At 39.7% G+C, this 19597-nt stretch overlaps 1 protein-coding gene across 1 annotated transcript in view; it reads left to right on the forward strand.

Annotated features, from left to right (window-relative positions):
• stxbp5l (syntaxin binding protein 5L) overlaps window positions 1-19597 on the forward strand; it is a 512076-nt gene that overhangs the window by 307922 nt on the left and 184557 nt on the right. Inside the window, exons 13-14 of the mRNA XM_060832791.1 lie at window positions 5898-5965; window positions 13152-13192. Coding sequence (XP_060688774.1) covers window positions 5898-5965; window positions 13152-13192 — 109 coding nt within the window. The remainder of the gene's footprint in view (window positions 1-5897; window positions 5966-13151; window positions 13193-19597) is intronic.

Genomic DNA, 19597 nt, shown 5'->3' on the forward strand with positions numbered 1-19597 from the left:
CGACAATGTAACAAAGCTAGTTGCCCATTATCTGGTACCTCAGAAGAAAGTTCAAATTTTCTGCAACTATCCAATTAATATTGTTTTGTCAACTTTATTAATTGATTATTACTATTATTGGCAGCTTGATCATGAGGACTTCCACTTTTAGTTCTGTTCCAAGATTGCTCTGTTACTTTTACTTAATTGTCAAGAGTATTCGACCTATATTGTTGACTTGCACTTACTGCACTTTATTCTATGGGATTATGACTGAGATCTCCTTTTGCACTCAAGAGAAAGCAGTCATTGATCTAAATTCTCAGGAAAGTACCCCTTGACCGAAAAAAGGATTCAGTGGCATTTAGTGAACACGTGGTCAGGAATGGATATGGGAGTGTTCAAGTGCAGGTCCAATTAAAGCAGAACATGTCAGGTGTTACTGTAGCTGCTGTTATGCTGCAGTGCCTCCAGACTTGAACACAATTGAATCAAATTCATCAGAATCATGTGGGGAGATAAAGACAATGTCTCAATTCAATATTGAGATCTGCAGGTCCTCCTGGGGGTTCTAAGGAAATGGAAGGTGATCTGCTTTTGGGAAAGTAGCAAGAGGCCACACACCCCTGCATGGAGACACATTAAGCAGAAGGAGTATGTTAGACTGAAGTGCATCCAGTATAGGAAGAAATTTCATCATTTGTCACAGTCTAGCAGATGAGTGCAACTCCCCGTGCTGCCACCCAGTAGTCCTAGTGCAGTTGTCTGGGTATTCAGCTTCCAGTAAAGCAAAACTTGTGAGGTATTTGGTGACAAGTGCACAGATGCTTGTGTCTGTCTCCTCAGAGTCACAGTTTCCTATGGCATTCATTCTCAATCTTTCCCAGGCAGCTTCATCTTTGGTTAATGCTGAGGATATAATCTCTGTGTTCTTCCTGTTTTTATGGACTCTATTCCTGATCTCACAAAGCCCTGCCCTTCTGGGGAGAATATTTCTCTGCTTTTATACAGGACCCAAAATGTGAGAATCATTCCTCCATTTCCAGATTAAATGGAGTCTTGATGTTAAGGGTCGCTCTCACCTTTGTCATTTATAATGAAAATATCTGGAGAGCTTCTTCCTCCTGCTAGTTGCTTAATTGTCCAGCGTAGTTCATGGCCGTTTGTGGCAGGATTCCAGAGCTTAGATTCAATCAATGTATTGAGGGGTTGCATTGCTCTGTCATATCCTAGTTTTCATACAGGACCCAAAAGGTGAGATTAGCCTAGGACACCAGTCTGAGCAACTCCTGCAATGATGTCAGTCTTGCAGCTGAGATGACTGACCCCAACATTACAGCCATCTTTTTTTGTACTAGATATGACTTCAACCACAGAGAGTTTTCCTGATTCCTATTGACTATAGTTTTGCAATGGTTCCTTGATGCCACACTATGTTGTGTTAAATGTGGCCTCCTGGCTTTTTACTGCGAATATGTTTCATATGAAAAGGTACCTTTGACGGAGAGTGTTCCCAATTTCTTGGGACTGTCTCAATGACAGTTGCTCGCTCCAATTTTCAAAATGTTCGCATTTCTATATCCCCAATATCGGATCATCTCAATGGTTCGATGTTGGCAAAACAATAAATTCAAACTTGACTGGGTTTTAGTATCCTCGTCACAACTTAAACTGATTGGTTAAATTTGAATTGTTATCAAAACAGCAATCAACTCAGGAATCAATTTCACAGCCAAATGTTACATATTTTCAGTTTTCCAGTAAACTCTGGAACTGCCATCTAATCATATCACAGGCGCATGTAAGCTCTCAGTTCAAAACAGCAATCACTCTCCCTTCAAGATACAGTACACACCTTCAACTTTATAACATTATGCTTAATTGTCTTAGTTAGCCATGGATGATGCACCACTTCAGTAGAACCTTTCTTTCTCCCTGGAATGTATGTTTTCTGAGTATTCTGAAATATCCCCTTAAATGTCTCTATCGACCTATCCTTTAATATTGTGACATAAATCGTGATTAGCAACATTATTATGGAAGGCAGGGTAATGGCTGAAATGAAAAGTGGAATGGCTGATGAGAATGAATATGGGACTCAGGGGCAACTGTGGGAAAATAGAAGCAATGGGCTCAGATCCAAAGAAGCAATCAAGCTTTTGAATTTAAAAGATATAAAGACAAGGTAATTTACATATACATCAAAGATTACCAGGAAAGACAGAAATGCATCTTAGGTTAAGGACATTGGACATGAATCTAAAAAGTAGACAGCAATATCAAGACCATAAGAGTAAGAACAGGAGTAGTGTGTTCAGCCGCATAAGCCTGCTCCGCCATTCAATGGGATCATGTCTGATCTGATATTTTTCACATACACTTTCTTGCAGCTTCCTTTAATCCTTGATTCCCCAACTGATCAAGAATTTTCCTATCTCAGCCTTAAATATACAGAAGGATTCTTCCCTCATAACATCTGTGGCAAGGGGTTCCAGAGACTTACAACTCTCTGAGAGAAGAAAATTCTCCTTGTCTCAATCTTAAATTGGTGCACCTTAATTCTGAACTATGCGTTGCAGTTCTAGCCTCTCCTACGAGGGGAAACATCCTCTTAACATTTACCCTGTCAAGCCCCTTAGGTTAGGGTGGCTTAGTGGCTCAGTGGTTAGCACTGCTGTCTCACAGCACTTGGGACCTGGGTTTGATTCCTGCTTCAGGCGACTGTCTGTGTGGAGTGTGGGTTTCCTTCAGGTGCCCTGGTTTCCTCCCACAGTCCAAAGGTGTGCAGATCAGGTGAACTGGCCATGCTAATTTGCCCATGATATTAGGCGCATTAGTCAGAGGTAAATGTAGGGCAATGGGTCTGGGTGGGTTACTCTTCGGAGGATTGGTGTGGACTTGTTGGGTTTAAGGGCCTGTTTCCACACTGTAGGGAATCTAATTTATAAAAAACCTTTATGTTTCAATGAGATAACCTCTCATTCTTCTAAGCCCCAGTGAGTAGAGTTTAGCTTTTGCTCATAAGGCAATCCCTCCAAATAGGGATCATCCTAGTGAATTTTCTCTGCACTATCTCCAATGCTTTAAACTGCCTTAAATAGAAAGACCAAGCTTGCTCACAGTACTCCAGATGTGATCTCACCAGCACCTTGTCCAGTTGCAGTAAGACTTCCCTACTCTTATACTTCTCCCTTTGGAATAAGGGCCAATATCCCATTAGGCATCCTGATTACTTGCTGTTACCTACATGCTAGCTTTCTGTGTTTTGTGCACAAGTATTCCAAGTCCCTTTGTATTGCAGTTTTCTGCAGTTTTTCTCCAATTAAATAATGCTCTGATCTTTTGTTCTACCTTCTAGAATGAACAATTTTTCATTTTTCCACATTATACTCCATCTTCCAACATTTTGCATACTTATTTAACATATCTATATCTTCCTGTAAATTATTTATATCCCTCTCACAACTTGCTTTTCCACTTATTTTTGTGTTGTCTGCCAATATGGCTGCAGTACATTCACTTTCTTTCTCCAAATCATTAGTATATAATATAAACAGTTATGGCCCCAGCACTAATCCCCGTGGAGCTTTATTGCTTTCAAGTTGTCAATCTGATAAAGAACGTCTTATTTTTGCTCGTTATAATGAAAGAAAGAAGAAATAATTTACAGTTTATACCACACTTTCCACAATCTCAGTACTTCAAGCATTTTATAACCCTTGAATTATAAGATATTGTTGTAACATATGTAACAGCCCTTTCAACTTAGTCTCTCTTCCTTCTCAGTTACCCCTTTATCGTCCTTCAAGTGTTTACCCTGAAGCATTTGACCCACCTTTTAACACTTTTTATAATCAACCTGTTCATAGATGTTGTTATGGTGTATAATAACACTAGAGCAACTAGCAGTACAGGGTGCTGGTGCGATCACATCTGGAGTACTGTGAGCAGGCTTGAACCCAAGCCTCCTGGCCCAGAGGCAAGTACACTTACACTGCACCACAAGAGCCTTTCCTCCCACTATTTATTCAAAACCCTTTATCTCATCAGGAAAATGATTGAGAACCAGAAAACATCTATTTAAAGGAAAATTGACAAAAGAACCAAAAGCAACACGAGAAAAAAATGTTTTACACACCAAATAGTTACAATTTGGAAACCATCTCCAAAAAGGATAGTGGAGGCAGGCTCAGTTGTGGCTTCAGAAGAAGATTGGAGAAGCACCTGAAGGGGAAAGAAGTGACAAGCTTATTGGAATAAAGCCAGGAAGTTGGACTAACTAAATTACTCTTCTAGAGAGCAGGCAAAGGCTTGGTGAGCTGAAATTGTATGTTGTAACCAGTCTATAGGTCAATGATTTTCTCCACTAATGAACATTCTCAAAATCTCTTTTATTCAATGCTTCATTTACTTACAAACTGTCTTCCATCTAAGCATTTGATACGTTTTAATGGGATTCTAAAATGCATTTGAAAGTCATGCACTTTAAAAAATGTTATAGAATTATAAATGTTTCTCATATTCCCTTGTAATTGGCGATAGACTCTTAAATTCCTTCAGTTCTTTTATAAATTCCTTTATTGACTTGTACATGCATTCTAAGTCCTTGAGATAGTCTAAATAGATCAATAATTTTGTTTTATCTTTAATTTATGAGGATTAATATAGTTCATTTGCAAATACCTGGAGCATGCACACTAGAAGCTATATTTCCCATAAATATAATTAAACAAAGTGACAAGTATCTAATAATGCAATGAAACAAATCAAAGCAGATATCAGTTAAGAAAATAAAATTTTAAACAAATTAGAAGTTTTATTTTAATTTTTCAGTTTAATTTTTAAAAATTAGCTTAAAATTGCACATAATTATGCATGAACAGATAGAAAAACATTACCGGTGAGCGCACGCGGTCAGCAATCATCATTGGTGCATCTCCTATTTGCAGAACTTTTTTAGCTTTTACTTCTTAAAGTACTTATTGAACAATATAAAATATGGAGTGTTTACTCATCGATCTATGTTGAGAACACTTCTTTTTGTTACTCCAGATGAGAAATGGTTAAGAAACAGAGAACACTAATTTAAATGAAAATTGATAACAGAACCAAAGAGAGCAAGAGGAAAGAGGTTTTGAACACCAAGTAGTTACAATTTGGAATCCATTGCATAAAAGGATGGTGGAGGCAGGCTTAATTGTGGCTTCAGAAAGAAAATGGAGAAGCATGTGAAGGGGGTCTTTGTAACATGGTTTCTGAAAAGCATTATTTGTTTTTGAAAGAACCAAGACACAACATAGTTGGCAGAATTTGATTCGCCTTACTCAGTTTACATTTATGGGGAAGCAATGGCCTAGCGGTATTATCACTGGACTACTTATCCAGTGGCCCTGTTGATGTTCTGAAATTTGACATCAATAAATATCTGAAATTAAGAGTCTAAAGATGTTTATGTATCCATTGTCAATTGTCAGAAAAACCCACCTGGTTCACTAATGTCTTTAAGGAAGGAAACTGCCACCTTTACCTGGACTGGCTGACATATGATTCCAGACTCTCAGCAATGTGGTTGATTCTTAACTGCCCTCTGGGCAATTTGGGATGGGTAATAAATGCTGTAAGAGATGCCCTCATCGTGTGAATTAATTTTTAAAAATTAAGCCAGCATGGGCATTGCTTGTAACCTATAAAAAAGAATTGCTGATCTGGAAAGTCAGAAATCGTCACTAAGCAATAAAGGAGAGTTGGTAAAAATTATGCCAAGTTCAGGGAAATAGATTCAGACTATTAAAGTTAATGATTCAGCTTTGGTTCGATGTGAAAGTTACCTTAACAATTTAAGAAATAATGTCTGTTGTTAAAAATGAAAATCTTCCTTTACAACCAGTCTAAGATTTCATGCTTCTGTATTTTGCTAGGAATGGCCAATTGCTGGTGGCACATGGAATTTGGGTGCACAAACGTACCCTGAAGTCATCATAACTGGGTAAGGACACCATAAACAGTGTGTGAATCAATAGTTTGATATTGCTAATTGTTTTATTTTACTGGTGCAAATGCATAGAAGTTGAAAAAACATCTTTCGGAATAAATGTTAAACTATGTTTAGAATTTCAATTGAATACTATTCCTCTTTTGCATTGTTCATTTGGAAATTATTTGGTGCATATTGTAAAAAACTGCGCAGTCAAATTTTCTTGAGTGATTTTACATTTATATTACAGAATGCTTATTATAATTTGTGAACCAATATTTTATGAAATGCTTTAATGTAACCCCTAAAATAATATTTCCTGAAAAGAAAGGATGATGCAAAACTGGTGTTGCATGTAGAAGCTAACAAATATATGATTGTGAATTGGATTTTGCAAAAGCTGAACAGCATAGTTACAATTCTTAAAATACATTTAGGTAAACACATGAAGAGGAAGGGTTTAGAGGGATATGGACCCAGGAGCAGCCAGGTGGGACTAGTTTAGTTTGGGATTATGTTTGGCATAGCCCGGCTGGACTGAAGCATCTGTTTCTATGTTATATGACTCTGTATCATGTGTGGAGAAAGTGAGGACTGCAGATGCTGGGGATCAGAGCTTAAAAATGTGTTGCTGGAAAAGCACAGCACACGCAGTCAGCTTTTCCAGCAACACATTTTTAAGCTCTATATCGTGTGTGTGTTGACCGAGATCTGAAAATTTGCTTTACATGAAGTGAGCCAATAGCTATATGTTAATGACACAATTATAGCAAGAATTTCACATTTATTTGAATGCCAGGGTCATTCACATCATGTGATAAGTCTCCGATATCTTGCTGGATGTAAAAACAATAGCCTTGAGCTTCCTCATTGAGTTTAGCACTTGGACCATAGTTACCCCATTATTAAGCTAAAAGGTTCAAGGAAATTTTCAGTGTTTTGACTTACTTTTTCATTTAAGCTAAGTGCTTTTTCAAAGCCATTCAGTCATTTGCATAACTGCACATTTGATGCATACAGAAGTCACTTATGTTCATATCAGCCGAACGTTTGGAAGATACCATCGCTGCAGACAAGTACAAGTGAAAGCTTGGATAATAAAAGAGAAAACTAACTTTACTGATTACAGGCTTCTTTTGCATTTTAACCCCTTTTGTTACATTTTCTCATTACTGAAACCTGCACTTAATTTTACTTTATCGTTTTAGCCAAGAGTTGGACTTTGGGACCAAACCAGAGTAACCCTAATGCATCTAGGACACTTGGTTGCATTTGCATGCACAGCGTTATGACTAATGTAAACAAATGCACCACAAATATGTGATGAAGCTGCTGCTTTAACAAGGTTATACTGTCCTTTGTTTTTGTTCTGAGATGTCATAAAAGACGCAGACTTCGAAAAGTCTGGAGGTGAAGGGTTTTAGGGCCAATTTGATAATAGCCAACAGAGACTGCCTCAGGCAGAAGGCTTTCAGGTTTAAAAAAACATGTCTATAATGAAAGGAGAGTGACCAATTGTCCCAGCGCAGCTTTTCTCTGATTTGGTTTGGTTTTAGCAGTAGTGTGGAAACAGCTGCTAGAACCAAAGAAATAGGTGGAGGCTGGTATACTCTCTGTCTGACTTCTATCCTGTAAGAACCTGTGTTTGATTTTACCTCTGATGCCAAGCGGTGTTTATAGCATTTGTTGCAAGTATTTGGAACAGCATCATTAAGTTGGGATGATCTGTTGGATTTTCGAATAGGTTAAGTTATTCGGTATTCTGTTCTCTTTTGTTTGTTTTACAGTAATCTTGTAAATAAATTCTGTTTTGTTTAAATCACCAGCTGATTCTCTCTTGGAATATCCACTTTACACCTGCTTAAAACAACTAGCAGAATTAGTGTGTGGGCTACCTTCTTGAAACATTTTTGAGGGATCTGGCTTGGTCTATAACAGATGTGAGCTTTGCTCACATTGAGAAAGGGTTCCTGGCCATTGTCCTTGCTTATGAACATTTAGGAACAAAGTGCTCATTGATTTTGAGCACACGCCACTTCAAAGCATTTTCTCAAATCATTACTATCTGCAACAAAACACCTTGAAAGAATGTTTCTCCACTTCCATACTGGATGTGATATGCAAATTTGGGAAGCAAATTACATCGCAGACTTGCTATCAACAGCAACACTTCAACAAATGAGGTAGAGAATACTATAATTGAGTGTGAAGCGTTCCAGATAAAATATAAATTATAAATTCCCACTGCATATTCTAGAATTGCACTCCTTGAATAGAGAACATTAAAGGAGATCTAATTTAGGACTCAAGGTAATTAATTGTTTTTTAGGCCAATTAAGTAAATCACTTCCTCTGGCAGACGATTCTAGAACAATGAGTGTATCTGGAGGGTGGTGCGTATGTGGAACGAACTGTCAGAGGAAGTGGTGGAGACAAGTACAATTTCAGCATTTAAAAGACACTTAGATCGGTACATGAATAGGAAAGGTTTAGAGGGATATGGTCCCAAACAAAGGCAAATGGGACTACCTTAGTTTGGGAAATCTGGTTGGCATAGACAAGTTGGATCAAAGGGTCTGTTTCGTGCTGTGTTACGCTATGATTCTATAACCTCTTCAGACAATAGGAAGTGGAAAACCGGAAAACCTGTGCCCGAAAATCTGTTATATCTAAGTCAATTGAATATGTGAAAACTGAGATTGGTAGATAAACCTTAGTGGCCAACCTAAATGAGTATGCCACTACCGTTACAGACTTCATTTGTAAGTATGTAGAAGACTGCGTGCTGAAGAAATTAATCCACATGTTCCCCAACTGGAAGCCATGGATGAACTCGGAGATCTACTCCCTGTTGAAGTCCAGATCTGAGGCATTCGAGTCAGGCAACCTTGACCTATACAGAAAATCCAAGTGCGAACTTCACAAGGCCATCAGAGACACCAATCGTCCATTCCAGACTAAGTTTGAGATCCAGACGAACCACATGGATACCAGTCATTTGTGGCAAGGCTTATAAAATATAATGAGCTGCAAAGGGAAGTTGAACCAAATCACATGCTCCAATACATCCCTATCCAATGAGCTCAATGCATTCTACGCTCACTTTGAACAGAAGGTCAGTGTAACAATATCCCCTGTCCCAACAGCCTCAGATATACATGTACCCACAGTCAGTGCTACAGACATTAGATCAGCCTTCTAGAGAGTGAACCCATGAAAGCGAGTGGCCCAGATGGAGTTCCATGCCGTGCACTCAGATGCTGTGCAGACCAGCTGGCGGGAGTATTTGCTGACATTTTTAAACTCTGCTGACTATGATCTGAAGTATGTTCCTACTTCAAGAAGACATCGTCATCCCAGTGACAAAGTAAACTCATGCAGCATGCCTCAATGACTGTGGCCGGTAGCTTCAACCTCATAATTGTGAAGTATTTCGACAAGTTAGTCATGGCTCACATCAACTCCAGCGTACCCAATTGCCTTGATCCTTTGCAATTTGTTTACCAACACAACAGACCCACAGTAGATGCCATCTCCCTGGCCCTACACTCGCCCCTGGAACATCTGAATAACAAGGATACCATGTCAGGCTCCTTATTATTGACTACAGCTTCTTCTTCAACATCATAATTCCAAGCAACTCATTTCAATACTCCAGGAGCTAGGTCTCGGCTCCCTACTCTGTACTGGATCCTTGATTTCCTGACCCATAGACTGCAATCAGTAAGAATAGGCAACAATGCCTCCTGCATGATAATCCTCAGCATTGGTGCCTTGCAAGGCTGCTCTCAACTCCCTACTGTACTCCTTATACAATCACGACTGTGGCCAAATTCCGCCCCAACTCCATTTAATTGTTTGCTCAAGCCACATCACTGTTGTAGGTCAAACTCAAACAATTACTAGTCAGAGTATAGGGAAGAGATCGAGTGCTTAGCAGCTTAGTGTAAAATCAACAATCTCTCTAGCAAAATGAAGGAGCTGGTCATTGACTTCAAGAAGCAGCGTGAAGGCACATGCTGTCTGCCTCAATGGTGCTGATGTGAAAATGGTTGAGAGTATCAAGACCCTCGGAATGTTGATCACCAATAATCTGTCCAAGTCCACTCATAGAACAAATTACAAAGAAAATTTACAGCCCAGGAACAGGCCCTTTGGCCCTCCAAGCCTGAACCGATCCAAATCTACTGTCTAAACCTGTCGCCCAATTCCTAAGCATCTGCATCCCTCTGCTCCCACCTACTCATGCATCTGTCCAGACGCATTTTAAATGAATCTATCGTGCCTGCCTCTATCACCTCTGCTGGCAACGCTTTCTAGACACCCACCACCCTCTGTATAAAGTACTTGCCGCATGTATCCCTCTTAAACTTTTCACCTCTCATCTTGAAAGTGTGACCTCTCGTTACTGAATTCTTCACCCTGGGGAAAGCTTATTTCTATCTACCCTGTCTATACTCTTCATGATTTTGAAAACCTCCATCAGGTTCCCCCCTCAATCTCCTTTTTTTCTAAGAAAACAAACCTAACCTATTCAACCTCTCTTCATAGCTAGCACCTTCCATACCAGGCAACATCCTTGTAAGCCTTCTCTGCACCCTCTCCAAAGTGTCCACATCCTTTTGGTAATGTGGCGACCAGAACTGTACACAGTATTCTAAATGCGGCCGAACCAATGTCTTGTACAATTTTAACATGAACTGCCCTTATATTCAATACCCTGTCCGATGAAAGCAAGCATACCATATGCCTTCTTGACCACTCTATCCACCTGTGCAGCAACTTTCAGGGTATAATGGACCTGCACTCTCAGATCTCTCTGCTCATCAACTTTTCCCAAGGCTCTTCCTTTTACTGTATAATTTGCTCTAGAATTAGACTTGCCTAAATGCATCACCTCACATTTGTCTGGATTGAACTCCATCTGCCACTTTTCCACCCAACTCTCCAGTCTATCTATATTCTCCTGTATTCTTTGAGAGTCCCTTATGCTTTCTGCTACTCCACCAATCTTTGTGTCATCTACAAACTTGCTGATCATACCAACAGTGCCCTCTTCCAGATCATTTATGTATATCACAAACAACAGTGGCTCTAGCACTGATCCCTGTGGAACACCACTGGTCACCTTTCGAGAAACTTCCTTCAACTACTACACTGTGTCACCTGTTGCTCAACCAGTTCTTTATCCATCTAGCTAGAACACCCTGCACACCATGTGACTTCACTTTCTCTATTAGTTTACCATGGGGAACCTTATCAAACGCCTTACTAAAGTCCGTGTATATGACATCAACAGCCGCTACTTCATCTATCAACTTGGTCACTCAAAGAACTCTATTAAATTGATAAGGCACGATCTCCCCCACACAAAACCACATTGCCTATCACTGATACACCCATTCTTTTCTAAATATAAATAGATTCCATCCCTCAGTACCTTCTCCAGCAACTTTCCCACCACTGACATCAGGCTCACTAGTCTATAGTTACCCAGAATATCCCCACTACCCTTGTTGTACAGGAGGACAACATGAGCAACTTTCCAGGCATCCGGCACCTCACTTGTGTTTAAGGATGTCACAAAGATATCTGTCAGGGGCCCAGCTATATTTTCTCTCGCCTCCCTCAGCAACCTGGGATAGATCCCATTCGGTCCTGGGGATTTGTCCCCCTTAGTAACTCTGGTCTACCCAACACGAATCAAACTTATATCTCTAATCTCAACATTCATCATGTTCCTCTCCTCAGTGAACACTGATGCAAAGTAATCATTCAGAATCTCACCCATTTGAAGAGAAGTCCACATTTGATATGTGGGATGCTTTTAAAGATAGGTTAAAGATAGTGCGGGATAGGCATGTCTCGTTGAAGGCAATGGATAGGAAAGGTAAGATTCATGAACCATGGATGTCTACATGACAGTCAAGAAAGCACAATACCATATCTACTTCCTCAGGAGGCTAAGGAAAATTTGTCATATCCACAAAGACCCTTATCAATTTTTATAGGTGCACCGTAGAAAGCATCCTATCTGGATACATCAGAGTCTGGCATGGCAATTGCTGTTCCCAAGACTGTAAGAAACTACAGACAATTGTGAACACAGCCCAGTCCATCATACAAACCAGGCTTCATCCATTGACTGCATCCATACTTGCCTCTGCGTCAGGAAATCAACCAACATAATCAACTACCCTTCCCACCCCGTTTATACTCTCTTCAATACTCTGCCTTCAGGCAAATGATATAAAAGCTTGAATTCACATATGAACAGATTCAAGAACAGCTTCTTCCCTGCTGTTATCAGACTTTTGAATGGACCTTTCAAATGTTAATGTTGATCTCTCTCTGTGCACCTTCTCTGTAGCTGTAACACTGTATTCTGCACTCTGTTCTGCTATATGATGCACTTTATATGGTACAATCTGTCTGTGGAGTATGCAAAAACAATGCTTTTCACTGTATCTCGGTACATGTGACAACAATAAATCAAATCAAAGCCAGTTATTGACAGTTGTGGAACCAAGGAGGGTAGATTAAAGGTACAATTGTAATCTGTATGAATGGCAAACTGTATGCTGTAATCCTAGTTTTGTGTATAAGTGGTCATTAATAAAGGTTGTTGCTCAGATTTTGCAGAAAATATCCTGATCAGGTACAGATTGAAGTTTTACTTCAATGTTTGTATCGTTCAGACTTTAATAATTGTATTGTTAAATATAAATTTATTTTCAGTCAATTTAAAAACTGTATAATTCCTTATATTGAATAGGTTATGTCTGCATATCCTCTGGGGAGTATTTTGCAGTTACACATCTGTTCAAACAAAATATTAGCATGGTACAGTTGTGCTTTTCCTCTGGCATACTTTTTTGACAGCCAGTAACAGTTTTTCATTACTTAAGTAAATCTTTGAGAAGAATTAGATCGAATTGCAAATTGCTTTTTCATATTATCATTTGTTTATTGGATTCTTCAGATGGATTTATTTGTTCTGTCCATTTGTCCACTTATAGAGTAACGATGTACAAAATATTTCTGTGATAATAAAGCCAATTTTTGTAAATTATTACACCCATCACAATTTTTTAGCTACCATCTAATTTATTTATTGCACTTGCAGTTATCTAATCCATTTGCTTACATCCTGATGTCAATTAGTTTTCATTTGTAACAAAACTTCCGTTTTTCATAGGCATGCAGATGGCTCATTGAAATTTTGGGATGCTTCTGCCAGTAAGTATCTAACCTCAAACCTTTCCAGGGAATGTTCAAATTCTTAGAGGCCTGTTCATAAATTTATTTAACATTAAATGTAACTAGCATTTTATTATTGTTTTGCATGTTTTATATGAGCCAATTGAGCAATGATAGGACAGGCTTGTCCCACATCTGAAACACTGCAATCTATACTGCAAGATCACTTCAGCTTTGTGGTGTAAAGTTAGATTTTGTTTAGAATTGTGTAAAAAAATACTGGCTTATACATACTTGTAACATACAGGAACTAAAGCTTTATTTCAAAATGGCATGTTTTGGGGGAAAAGGGATTACTCTTAATGCTATTAAACTTGCTGTGTCTGATGCAAAATATATTCTCCCTTTTGGTCAGAGGGTTGCGAAACCTGGGCAGAAACTGAAGTGCATGGGCAGGTAATTTCCTTCTGCTGATATAATGATCAATCGCTTTTCTGAAGAGGGGTTGCCAAAATCCAGAAACTGGCCTAATCCTGATCAATAACCTGTTAACATCCAAGGAGCAGGAGAATCGACGTTTTGGGCATGAGCCCTTCTTCAGGAATGAGGAAAGTGTGTCCAGCAGGCTAAGATAAAAGGTAGGGAGGAGGGACTTGGGGGAGGGGCGTTGGAAATGCGATAGGTGGAAGGAGGTCAAGGTGAGGGTGATAGGCCAGAGAGGGGATGGGGGCGGAGAGGTCAGGAAGAAGATTGCAGGTTAGGAAGGCGGTGCTGAGTTCGAGGGATTTGACTGAGACAAGGTGGGAGGGAAATGAGGAAACTGGAGAAATCTGAGTTTATCCCTTTTGGTTGGAGGGTTCCTAGGCGGAAGATGAGGCGCTCTTCCTCCAGCCGTCATGTTGCTATGGTCTGGCGATGGAGGAGTCCAAGGACCTGCATGTCCTTAGTGGAGTGGGAGGGGGAGTTGAAGTGTTGAGCCACGGGGTGGTTGGGTTGGTTGGTCCGGGTGTCCCAGAGGTGTTCTCTGAAACGTTCCGCAAGTAGGCGGCCTGTCTCCCCAGTATAGAGGAGGCCACATCGGGTGCAGCAGATGCAGTAAATGATGTGTGTGGAGGTGCAGGTGAATTTGTGGTGGATATGGAAGGATCCGTTGGGGCCTTGGAGGGAAGTAAGGGGGGAGGTGTGGGCACAAGTTTTGCATTTCTTGCGGTTGCAGAGGAAAGTGCCGGGAGTGGAGGTTGGGTTAGTGAAGAAGGGCTCATGCCCGAAACGTCGACTCTCCTGCTCCTTGGATGCTGCCTGATCTGCTGCGCTTTTCCAGCAACTCATTTTCAGCTCTAATCTCCACCATCTGCAGTCCTCATTTTCTCCTCCAATAACCTGTTAAGCCTGCTAACAAGCTTATTAAATTCAGTGGTCCACACATCAAAAATTAAGCCTTGAGAAATCTCAAAAAAAGCCTTTGATAAGATTCCCTGCAACACAGCTATGTTTTTCGCATGCTGTCATATGTGGAGGATCTCACTCTGTCCCTTTCTACACAATTCAGTCCTATTACCCTTTCCTACAGATATTTCAATTTTTCATGATCCTCATCCTCAGGTAATGTCACCTTGCGCGAGCATGGTCCTACCTCCTCCATACTAAGAAGGGTGCTGAGCTGGGACATTCTTCTATCTGTGCGAGCTTTTTCCCTGTTGTTGTCTCTTCTTCTGCAAAGGGAGTGGGATAAGACTTTCCCATCAATTCCAATGGCTGCTTTAAATAAGATGCATTTATCAGTGCTGCCAACTTCTTAATAGTGCTCAAGTTTAACCATTGTTCGTGGGTCAATATTTTATTCTGGGTACACAATTCACCTATATTTCAAATAACATTGGCCCTCAGAATGTCCTGCTGATGTTCAGCTAATAAATTACCTTAAGTGTCTAAGTAAAAACTTGGCAGATGGAGTATTAGTGGAAAGTTATGAGGTTGTGCATTTTGGCTTTAAGAATAGAAAATCAGCATATTATTTAAATTGTGAGAAATTGCAGAACTCTGAAGCGCAGAGGGCTTTAGGTACCCTGGACCACAAATCACAAAGTTGGGATATGGGTACAGCAAATGATGAGGAAGGCAAATTATTGTTCATGACAAGGTGAGTGGACTATAGAAGTATGGATGTCTGGTCTTCAGGTAACTCCAGATTTACAGAAACTTACTTGAAGGTAAAATGCTAGCCTTCCAGTGAAACCCATACCCTATAAATAAATAAAACACAGTTTTACTACAGTTCTAAGGATTCTGTTGTAACCACACTTCTTTTGGTCCCTTATGCAAGGAAGGATATTATTATACTTGGAGCGGTTTGGAGAAGATTCATTTAACTGACTCCTAGGCTAAAGAATTATTTTATGAAAAATGGTTGGACAGATGGGTCCTTTATCCATTAGAGTTGAGAAGAGTGAGAAGTAACCATATTAAAATAGATTAAATCTTGAAGGTACTTGACAGGCTGGATGCTGAGAGGATGTTTCTCCTAACTGGAAAGAGCAAGGAAAATTAGAGCAGAACAAGGAAAATTAGTGGTGCTTTACAAAAAGTTATAGTTAAAACTTGAACTTTATTTTTATCATTAATGTCTTATTGCCTTTACTTACAGTAGTTACCATCAAATTGTCTTTTGTCATCAAAATTGCAAAGAACGTTCTCAGGAAGCTAACATAAAGAATACAATGTTGATACAAAGATCAAAGACAGAATTTTCAAGCACATTAAGATCAGGAATAGGGATGGATGGGACACAAAAATGATGAGACCAAATTGCTCGATCTTGGCCAAAGCAGATTCAGGGCCTGAGTAGGGACTTGTGACAAACCATGTTAAATGTAGATAAAGGTCAACTTGACAGCAGAAAGAACAAGTTTTTATTGTGCAAAGGCAGAAATCTAGTGGCAGGTGTAGTACTGGTACTGTGTTACGGCATGGGGAAAACCCACCCTGCTAATTTAAGCTAGCAACACAGAAAGGATTTACTCCTGAATGATAATCTGTGAAAATTGGAGAGGCCAAGAACTAGGCCAAGGGCAGCACGGTGGCACAGTGGTTAGCACTGCTGCCTCACAGCGCCTGAGACCTGGGTTCAATTCCCGACTCAGGCGACAGACTGTGTGGAGTTTGCACGTTCTCCCCGTGTCTGCGTGGGTTTCCTCCGGGTGCTCCGGTTTCCTCCCACAGTCCAAAGATGTGCGGGTCAGGTGAATTGGCCATGCTAAAATTGCCCGTAGTGTTAGGTAAGGGATATGGGTGGGTTGTGCTTCGGCGGGTCGGTGTGGACTTGTTGGGCCGAAGGGCCTGTTTCCACACTGTAAGTCTAATCTAATCTAACCCAAAGGTCACTATTTAAAGTAAAAGTTAACAACTTTATTTTTTTTAAGTCTAACGGAGAATAATTAACTAACAACTATTTACAACTCCTTTCTCTAACCTATCTTTTACTTTCCCTTCTATAATACTGGTCTGATAAAACGCCCAATTAAGATTTACCAAAAAAATTCAAATTTCAAAACTAGCCAGCTGTCACATCTTCTCTTTGTATCTTCGACTGTCTTTTTTCTTCTTCTGAGGGTTTCTGTTTCACAGGTCTTTGATAGATAAAAAAAAAGGTACCTTTAAGAGAGCTATTGTGTAGGCAGTCTGCAATTGTTGGTGACTTGGCTGTTCTCCAACTGCTCAATTTTTCTTGCTCTTATACCCTAAAGCATTGGATCATTTCATTGGTTTTAATATTGTCAAAATAGCAAATTCAAAATTGATAGGAGTTTAGTATCTTGGGACATAATTTAAACTGATTAGCCGAATTTGGATTTGATTTCGTCTCATAGCAACCCAGGTACTGCTAGCTGCTGAAACAAATGTTACATTGTAAATTCTCCAGCACTCTGTGTGCTTGCTAAGTCCTTTACTCTCTGAAATATACAGTATATCGCTATACCTTCATAACACCTCCCACCTTAAGAACAAATGAACCATCATAATGAAAAGACGGCTTCATGTTTTCTCTATTCTTTAAACACATTACCATAACGTACAGATAACTTTAATCGAAGTTCATCTTAATGTCTTCTCATATATATGTAACTTTGGATAAATACAAATCTCATCTAAAATTTATCAGTTAAATCCGCGATAACGCATCTGCAGTTACATTTTTATGATGCGCTACATGTACATGTACATTGAAAGTCTGTAACATAAGAATCCAATGGAATAGTCTCATATTCTTGTCTTTAAAGTGTTCTAAGAAGGTAAGGAGATTGTGATTCATGTACATTGTCCGACACATTGTTCTTGACATACACATTAAAATGTTATAAGGCCAGTACTAAACTCGATAGTTCTTTTTCGATCATGGAGTATTTCTTTTGGTGGATGTTGAGTTTCTTCGAAAAGTAACCAACTGACTTGTCCCATCCTCATTTTCCTGTAGCAGTACAGCTCCAAGTCCTATGTTACTAGCATCAATGGCAACTTTAAAACATTTTGAAAGGTTTGGTGTGCTAAAACTGGTTTGGTGGTTAATATTGCTTTCAAATGATCAAATGCCTCCTGACATTGTTCTGTCCACCGAAACATTGTGTTCTTCTTCAGCAAATTAGTTAACAGTGCCACTACACTGCTGACAACACTGACTCCTAAGAATCAAAGCATCTCTTTCTTCAAGGTTGATTGTGGACATTCCTCGATCGCCCTCATCTTGTGTTCCATGGGGTCAACCTTCCATGACCCAATGTTATGTCCCAAGAACAGCACCTCTGCTTTCACAAATTCAGTTTTGTTTATTCATTCAAAGTTTAGTCATTCAAAGAGCTCTGCCAATTGTACCATGTGATCGTTCTAGAAATTACTAAACATCACTACATCATCCAAATAGACTGCAAGGTTTATTAACCCAGCCACAACTGTTCATGGGGCTTTGGAATGTGGCAAGTGTGTTGTTCATTCCAAAGCGCATCACTTTAAACTGATATAGCTCATTTGGGGTTGCAAATGCAGAAATTTATTTCACCGTCTCCGATAAAGATACCTGCCAGTAACCACGCAATAAATCCAATTTGGTGATGTAACTACCTTGTCCAACTTTCTCGACACAGTAGTCAATCTAAGAATTGGATATGAGTCTGATTTTGTAATGACGTTGACCTTCCGATAATCCATGCAGGATTGTTGAGTCACGTCCAGTTAGGGAACTAAGACGATCGGCAAACTCCACTCGCTCTGGCTTGGTTTGATGATGTGCTCGTCGAGAAGTCTTCTACCTCCTTCTGGACCTGTCTGGCTTTGAAAGGATTAAGCCAATAGGGGTTTTGTTTTATTGGAACAGTATTTCCTATGTCTACATCATGTACAATAGCATCAGTCCTCCCCGTCTGATTCTTACATATGTCCTTATACTGCAGTAACAAATCTTTCAACTGTGTTTTATGCTCATGAGACAGATAGCTTACTAACCTATCCCACTCATCGATGACTTCTTCATTTTTTAATCTAGTTTGATGCAGGTCAAATTCTGCATCATCTGAATTTGATTCCTCACTCTGCGGGGCAGTAACTAACACCCATTTATCCAGTTCTTTCTCTCCAGTATAGTACAGTTTCAACATATTCATATGACATACCTTTCTTTTCTATCTGGTATCTTTACTAGATAGTTCACCTGACTTAACGTTTTCTCAATTTGATAGCGACCACTAGATCTTGCTTTGAAGGGATCCCCTGTCACTGGTAACAGTAGTAACATGTTATCCCCTCAGAAAAATGTTCAAGTCTCAGAGCTTTTATCAGCCACCTGTTCCATTCTATACTGTGCCCTCTTTAGGTGCTGTTTAGTTAGCTCACCTACTTGATTTAGTCTCTCCCTCACCTCCAATACATAACCTAAGTGTGAGATCTCTGACTTTAGTCCTGACAATTTTTCTTTAATTAATTTCAAAGGGCCTCTCACTTCAAGACCGAATATTAACTGAGTAGATTTGTTTGGGGCATCTCTAATGGCAAACAATATGAATTGGATACCTTTATCCCAATCATTGATGTAATCCTGACAGTATGCTATCAACATGGACTTCAAGGTCTAATGCCACCTTTCTGAAGCTCCCTGGGATTCAGGATGACATAAGCTGGATTTAAAGTGATGCATACCTAATTTATCCATAACCTCCTTAAACAGCCTAGCAGTAAAATTTGACCCTTGGTCCAACTGGATCTCTTTGGGTAGCCCATACCATATGAAGAAAGCTCCTAACTCCTCTACTACCGTTTTTGCCTTTATACTCCGTAATGGATATGTCTCCGAAAATCTGATAGACACATCCATTATGGTTGACAAGTAAGTACTGGTTCCCACTTTTAGTTCTCGGGAGGGACCTACACAATCAATTAAAACCTGTGTGAAAGGTTCTT

The sequence above is a fragment of the Hemiscyllium ocellatum genome, chromosome 12 (genome assembly GCF_020745735.1).
Source record: "Hemiscyllium ocellatum isolate sHemOce1 chromosome 12, sHemOce1.pat.X.cur, whole genome shotgun sequence".
In the NCBI taxonomy this organism is placed as follows: domain Eukaryota; kingdom Metazoa; phylum Chordata; class Chondrichthyes; order Orectolobiformes; family Hemiscylliidae; genus Hemiscyllium; species Hemiscyllium ocellatum.